This window comes from Alosa sapidissima, chromosome 24 (genome assembly GCF_018492685.1).
Source record: "Alosa sapidissima isolate fAloSap1 chromosome 24, fAloSap1.pri, whole genome shotgun sequence".
NCBI lineage: Eukaryota > Metazoa > Chordata > Actinopteri > Clupeiformes > Clupeidae > Alosa > Alosa sapidissima.
The window spans coordinates 11,261,228-11,268,412 of NC_055980.1; the positions used below are offsets into that span (position 1 = coordinate 11,261,228).

The window sequence follows — 7,185 nt, forward strand, 5'->3', positions numbered from 1 at the left end:
TATTCACCACTATGGTCAAGTGATCCTTGAGGAGCAACATATTGGCAGCTGATGTGTTTATATGGGGTCAAACTGGGTCCAGCTTAAGTACGAGAGCGCGCGTGTGGTGGCAAATGGTGTTATGGGTACCATGCCAATGTGTATGTTATTGTGTGTGTGTGTGTGTGTGTGTGTGTGATTGGCTCTGACCTACATTAGCTGGCTAATTCCCGGCTCGGCTCGTGACTTGAGCCTTTTGTCTAGCAAGCTGGCCCTTGACTTAACGTTGCTAGAGGGCCATGCCATAGGAGGAGGGGAGGGGACAGGAGAGGAGCGGCTGCCTTAAGGTTGCCGACCTAATCCCCTCCCCAGCCCACCAGAGCCGGCAGCTGCACTGGGATTACAAGGACCAGCAACAGGCGACTCAACAGGCTAACACACACACACACACACACACACACACACACACACACAGGGGTGTGAGGGGTGTTATTAGCTTCTCCACCTGGTTGAGCAATATGACCAACTGTGCCCAACTGCATCCTGGCTAACACGCTAACGCTACTGTTTTTTTCAATGTTTTTTTTCCTCACAGTTTGCAATGTGCTGCATCACCTGTGTCTTCTGGGAGGTTCTCTCTCAGCAGTTTCCAACTCGTTTAGATCAGTGGCTCCATTCAAATAAAGCCACAGGTAAGTAATCCAATTAAGTTCTCCTGAGTTAAACAGCCCAGCCTATGGTAGCCCCGCTCTGGAAAAAGCCTGAAATGCCTTCATGAGCGGAGTCAAAAGTGTCAGCTGGTTGACAGCCAATAAACAAGCCTGCTATGATCCCATGTTTGTGTTTATATTTGTGATGTGTGTGTGCGTGCGTGCATGAGGTTGTGTGTATGCGCACATGACATTGGACCTCAGCGAGTGCCTGTGTGTGTGTCTTTGCATATCTGAGAGTATAGTGCATGTGTAGGGACATGAAAGTGTGCAAAGCTACATCCATGTTGCAGTGAATAGAAGTGAGTGATTGTGACTGTGTGTGGTTGAGTGGATTTATGATTGTGTGTGTGTGTGTGTGTGTGTGTCAGCGTGGAAGTCGCTTATCTTTAAAAGATGACCTCACCTCACACCCTGTGCCAGATTGACTCTGAGTCAGGCTGACCTGCCATAAGGTCCCACACACACACACACACACACACACACACACACACACACACACACACACACACACACACACACACTACTAGAAGAAACCAAACTCTCTCTCTCACACAAACACACGCACACACAGGCAACACCACATGGACAAACACACTCCCTCACTCCCACATATCAACACACACACACACACACACACACACACACACACACACACACACACACACACACACACACACACACACACACACACACACACTGTGATATCAGACCCAGAAGCAGAGTGGGGAGGTTGGAACTCTCCCTGGTACCAGGCACGTCCCAGCACAGGCCTTCATATCACTTTGTCTTTCTCTTGTCTCCTCTTCCTCATCCCCTCCTCCTCCTCCCCCTCTTCCTCCCCTCCTCCCTTCTCTCTCCTTCCGTGCTGACACCAGGCAGAGGGATTACCCCCCAGCCACCTGCTCTACATCTCAGACACAATACTGCCAAGACGAAGACTAGCCTCCCCACGGGACGCCTCACAGCCATGGTGGACACTTGGGCACCACATGGACAATAAACATAAACAAACCACCCAAGCTCCCGAGAAGAGACGCTCCGTCGTCTCGACCTCATACTAGCCACTCGCGCACACAGAGCATGGGACAGACTTTTAAAAAAGCTAGTTTCTTTTTGCCCTTGCACAAAGACAAAAGGACACGGTATCGCTATTATGATAATACCGGGCACTCATTTAGCAGTGGGAAGGGCGCCAGGGTCTGGTCAAAGAGCTCTATGTTTGTGGACTGCTAGGGAATGTGGACAGACAGGGTTTTCTTTTTTTTCCATCCAGCCATACATAGAACACTGATAAAGTCAAGAATAATAGGGCTCAAAGTTTGTCTGAGGTTTCTTAAGTGCTCAAAAGAATGGTTTAAAAACATGCATGATCTATTGGTGCAGTGCTACAGTATGCTGGTGGTTGCTATTTTGAAAGTGTGCACAGAGCACAGTCAACAAGTCTGTGTGTGCTGTTGTTTTTTTAGGCTGATATGCTATATACCTGCTCAGACAGAGTGCTGTCATGATGCCAAAGCAAACATGACAGCTATGAGAAAGAGAGACTGAGACAGAGAGACAGAGAGAGAGAGAGAGAGAGAGAAAAAAAAGAGAGAAAGAGACAGATCAAATAAGTGTGAACCTAAACCAGATAGACTGGTCTCCCCACCCCTCTCTGCCTGCTTTCAAGTTCACCTTCCTGAGAGAATCGACAACACAACTTAGGAGTCAGCAGGAGGCCTAGACATGCGTGTTGCTACCCTGCGTGAGTAAGACAGTCTACGAGACAGAGAGAGAGAGAGAGAGAGAGAGAGAGAGAGATGGCACCTTAAGCACTTTCACCACACTTCCTGCATTGATTACTGTCCCTGAAGGTTAGTGATAGGCCAATGAAAGGTTTGAGCTTGAAAGGTGAGGCAAGAACAGGACTGATAATGATCAGTGAACTTGCTAGCTAAGGCCTTTTGTGTAGGCTTCCCAATTAGTGCCCTGTTTTGCAGCCTTCGGAGGTTGCCTAACTCTGCTTTGATCCTTTTCTGGGGAAGAAAGGCCCACTTGCCCTGTTGGCGTTTTGGTTTTACCTGCTTTCTGTTTCCGGGTGGTGGCGAATTCGGACTTCCGGAGCGCGCTGGGGGCGGTCTTCCTGTAGAAGCTGTTCCGGTCCAGCGAGTTGGTGTAGCAGGGCTTCCGCAACCGGCCGCGTCGCTCAGAATCGCCGTCCGACCGTCCCGAGCCTGAACGTGGCGCATCCCAGCCGTCTGGGTCCTGGCTGTCGCTCCGCTGCCGGGTCAGGGTGACCTGGTCATCGTAGGACCCCCGTTCCCGTACAGCCTGTTTGGTGTACTTGACGTCCTGTTCCGTCCATTCCTTGGTGGTCTTCTCCCTGTTGTGGTCGTCATAGTAATCCTCACGTGCGCGCTCAGGTGTTGCAGGTGCTCTGAAATCCTCCAAGTGGTCCCTGCTACTCCTGTCCCCGTCCCAATGGTCAAATTCTCTCTGTCTGTAGTGGTCATCCTCTCGCGAGTCATAGCGGTTGTAGTGGCCCTTCTCCCGGACTTCATAGTGGTCCAATTCTCTCTGCCTGTAGTGGTCATCCTCTCGTGAGTCATAACGGTCATAGCGGCCCTTCTCTTTCTCATAGCGGTCTTTTTCCCTGCTTTTACTCCTGTCCCCTTCCCGATAGTCATAGTAGTCCTTGTCCCTACGCTCGTAGCGGTCAGCCTCTTTGCGCTGATATCTATCTTTTTCTTTATCGGCATAATATTCGTTCTCTCTAGCATCCCCACACCGGTCTCTCGGATCATAATGATCCCTTTGACTGTAGAGGTCTTTTGGCCTGCGCTCATAGTGGTCTTTCTCCCTGTGGTCATAATGGCCATCCTCTCTACGGTCATAGTCTCTGTCTTTCTCCCTATAGTCATACCTGTTCCTCTTTTTGACGTCACTGTGCTCCTGGTATCTGGAGTCACGCTGTTTACCTTCCTTTCGGTCATTGCGCTCATCTTCTCGCGGGCTATACCTGTCCCTGTGGTCGTGCTGATCGTAATAGTTCCGACTCCGACTCTTATAACGGTCCGTGTCCCGTCTGTCGTCTCGGTTTTGGTCATAATAATCCACTTTTTCGCTGCCATAGCGGTCTTCATTCCTCCTACCGCTGTACCGTCCTCTGTAATAATCCTCCTCGTTTCTGGAGTCGTACCGTTCGCCGTCGCTGTACTCGTAGCTCTCCTGGCGCCTTAAGTCCCTGGGGTCGTAGTAGCCCGGGTCTTCCTTGCCCTCATAGAAGCAGTGCCCGGCCGGCCACTCCTGAGGTTTCCTGGGCTGGTGGTACACTGCCTCTGGGCTCTGGTAGAAGTACTGCTCCCTGGGCTGGTGCTGTGGCGACTCCTGTGGTTGTGGTGGTGGTGGTGGAGGTAAGGGCTCCCTCTGAGGAATCCTGTCCCAGTCTTCGTACTCCCAGCTGGGCTGCCGGACCCCGTTGCCCGGCCTCAGGTACGTCTGGTACTCCCAGTGCCCGGGAGCAGGCTGGAAGCCCTGGGGCCCGGTGAACTGCAGCGGCTGTGGTGCCTGCATTGGCATGGGCATGTGCATGGGCATGGGCATCCCGGGCATGGGCATCCCGGGCATGGCCATGGGCATGCCGGGCACGCAACGCTCCCTCTCCCAGCTCTCGCTCACCAGCTCCTCCACGCTCTTGCCTCGCTTGAAGGGAGCGCGGCCGCAATCCCAGGGCCCGGTGCCAAATGGGCCGGGATGGCCCAGAACCACCTGGCCCTTCATGATGTCACTCTGTGTTGACACTGTTGACGCTGCTTCCGTCCAGATAGGTGCGCCGCTAGTGTTAGCATTAGCATCTCTTGCGCTCACATTCCAGGACAGAAGAGTTCCCGTGTGGACTACACCTGTTAGACATGCTCTCTCTCGCTCTCGCTCTCGCTCTCTCTTTCTCACTCACTTGTTCACTTAACTCACTTGCTCTCTTCCACTCTCCTTCTCTCTTTCTCAATCAGTTTCTTCCTCTCTCTCTCTCTCTCTCTCTCTCTCTCTCTATCTCACTGTCTGTCACACTCGCTCCATACTCCACAACGGCTGCCTAGACAGAACTGCCTTGCTGTGACGCTCTGAGCGGTGAGAAACTCAATCTTTCCCCTCCCTCCACCCACCTCAGCCAATCAGAGGAGAGCAGAGAGAGTGGAGGAAGAGAAGGAGGGGTGAAGTGGGAGAGAGGGAGGAGGCAGGAGGCTCGTAGGGTTAACTATTGAGTGAAAGAGTCACATGAGTGGTGGATTACAGCAGCCCGCTTCTGGGCTTGCAATTGGTCGGAATGTGTGTTTGCTTGAAAACAGGATGACCCTGGCAGATGCCCCCCTCTGACACACACACACACACGCCTGCTTTCCAGCAGAGGAAACAGTCTTATCGTCGCCGCCACTGACAAACCCCCCCCCCCCACCTTCCTTCCAAACTTCTCAGAGGTGTTTTAAAGTCTTGGCACGGTGCCACGGACAAAAAAACCCACTTCCACCCCAGTGGAGCTTTTGTTTTTCCTGCTATTTTTCCTCCGCAGTTTCCAGTTTCTGTTGGACTCTCAATTTTCCAGCATCCATTACCTGACCAAGTCCATGCACTGAACTTTCAGATGCTAATGCACCAGTTAGCGCCAAACATAGTCTCTCTGACACTGCAATCATGAGTTGACTATCAGGCTTCTTTTTTTTCTTTTAGGAAGGTCCTCTAATCTAATTAGCATAAACAGTCTCTAGAAAGAACCTGCTTGCTGGGTTGTAAACAGCACATGGTAACTTGTTTGTCCCATTTCTCCCGACAGCCAATGTGGAATGACAAAGGCAAGCTTCCCATGATTTGATTTAAAGGGCTGAAGGGAAAAAAAAAAAAAAAAAAAAAAGAAAACGCTTTCATGTTTGCTCAGAGGAACGACCTGGGAAAGGGTTGGACAGAGGCCGATTATTCCAGAGCGAACGGCCCAGTGGCGAACGTGCGGCACAATGAGCCATTGTTGCCGGCTGTCCCCGGGTTCAGAGACGGGGATCTTTTCTCTGTGAGAAAAACCCAGGCCTATTCAGGCAATGGGAGTATAGTATGCCACCCCCCTTCTCTCTCTCTCTCTCTCTCTTTCGCTTTCTCTCTCTTTCTGTCTGTCTCTCTCTCTCTCTCTGCACAATCAAAAGACCCAATTATGAGAGGGGAGCATATTTAAAGTTCTCCCATCATGGCAGCACATACACACACACACACACACCCACACACACATACACTCACACAAACACATACCAAATCACCACAATCAACATACAAACTTGCAGGCTGAAATTAAGGGTTTCGGCTGACGCTGATTCTTATGTTGCACGACAACAAATTTGTAGTCAATGCTCAGGTGGAAATCCAAGAGCCTTAATGCCCAGATTGGTGCTTTTTTCTTTCAGCTTGACCATACATTTAAGGTCTTTTATTTGTTTAGGACTTCTGAGTTGATTATATGTGTTGGATATCTCACATTACAACACACAGACCCAACCGAAACTGCCCTTGCATTTTTCTGCCTCCACAGGGACGTCAGGTGCAACATTCCTGTTGTGTAAGGCTAGGGAGAGCTCTTGCACTCTCGGCCATCCAGTTGGACCTTTATTATTTGTCACTTTTCCTGACTTAAAACAAACATCCTCTTCAGCTTTCCTGGAAGTGGTCAGTTTAGTTTACAGTACCTCGGACAGTGACAGCGAGGATATACAAACATGCGGTCTCGGTCAACCTTACCTGACTGTGCAGTGGTGTTCTGTGCAGGGTTACTGAGGGTAGAGTGGGATGATGTCTATCTGAAATCGGTGGAAGTCACACAAGTGAATCTCTGTGGGGAAATGTGATACCTCACTTTGTGGTTTGTGGTTTATCTCTGTGTGCTGGGACAGGGAGGTTCAGTGTTGGCCTTTTCTAAGACTGGATGGTGTGTGTGTCAGAGAAAGAGAGAGAGAGATAGAGAGAAACCGAGAGAAACTGAGAGTGATAGGCAGTATAGTAAGTATGTCTGTGTGTGCTTGTGTTTGTGTGTGTCTGTTTGTGATTGGTGTGTAAGCAGCTGAGGGAGTATGGATTCATTTGAACAATTTCTGACACCCACAGATCAAACCCTTTTAATGAGATCTACACAGTCGTACTGTATATTTCTCAAAGTTACAGACTGCATTTATCTATGCAACACCTGCAGCCTAGCCCTTGGACGTTCTTACCATTTTACCTTGCTCGCTCCAAAGGAAACAATACAAGGACCAAAAGTAACATGCTGCTAAAGCAATTTTTTCTTTAAAAACACACAGCCTGCTCCAAGTAACAGGCTCACTTTACGGCCCCCGCACAGACGCCTCGTCTGAATGGGGTCCTCACTATGAAGCACTGGGGCCTGCAGGAGCCTGAAGATGAACTATTAATGGAGGTTTTAATCGCCTCAGAGCTCCGGCGGGGTTCCATTTAGGCCCCATGAGGGGGCAACAGGGGGTCT

The 7,185-nt window shown here is 50.4% G+C and overlaps 1 protein-coding gene across 4 annotated transcripts in view; it reads right to left on the bottom strand.

Moving 5' to 3' along the window:
• LOC121700004 (dynamin binding protein) overlaps nt 1-7,185 on the bottom strand; it is a 56,527-nt gene that overhangs the window by 20,307 nt on the left and 29,035 nt on the right. The window contains exon 1 of one of the 4 annotated variants that reach the window (XM_042082621.1): nt 2,753-4,782. The exons of the other annotated variants lie outside the window; for them this stretch is intronic. Within the exon in view, the coding sequence (XP_041938555.1) occupies nt 2,753-4,451 (1,699 nt within the window). The 5' untranslated portion in view covers nt 4,452-4,782. Of the gene's footprint in view, nt 1-2,752; nt 4,783-7,185 lie in introns of those variants that run through there. 4 annotated transcript variants of the gene reach the window in all.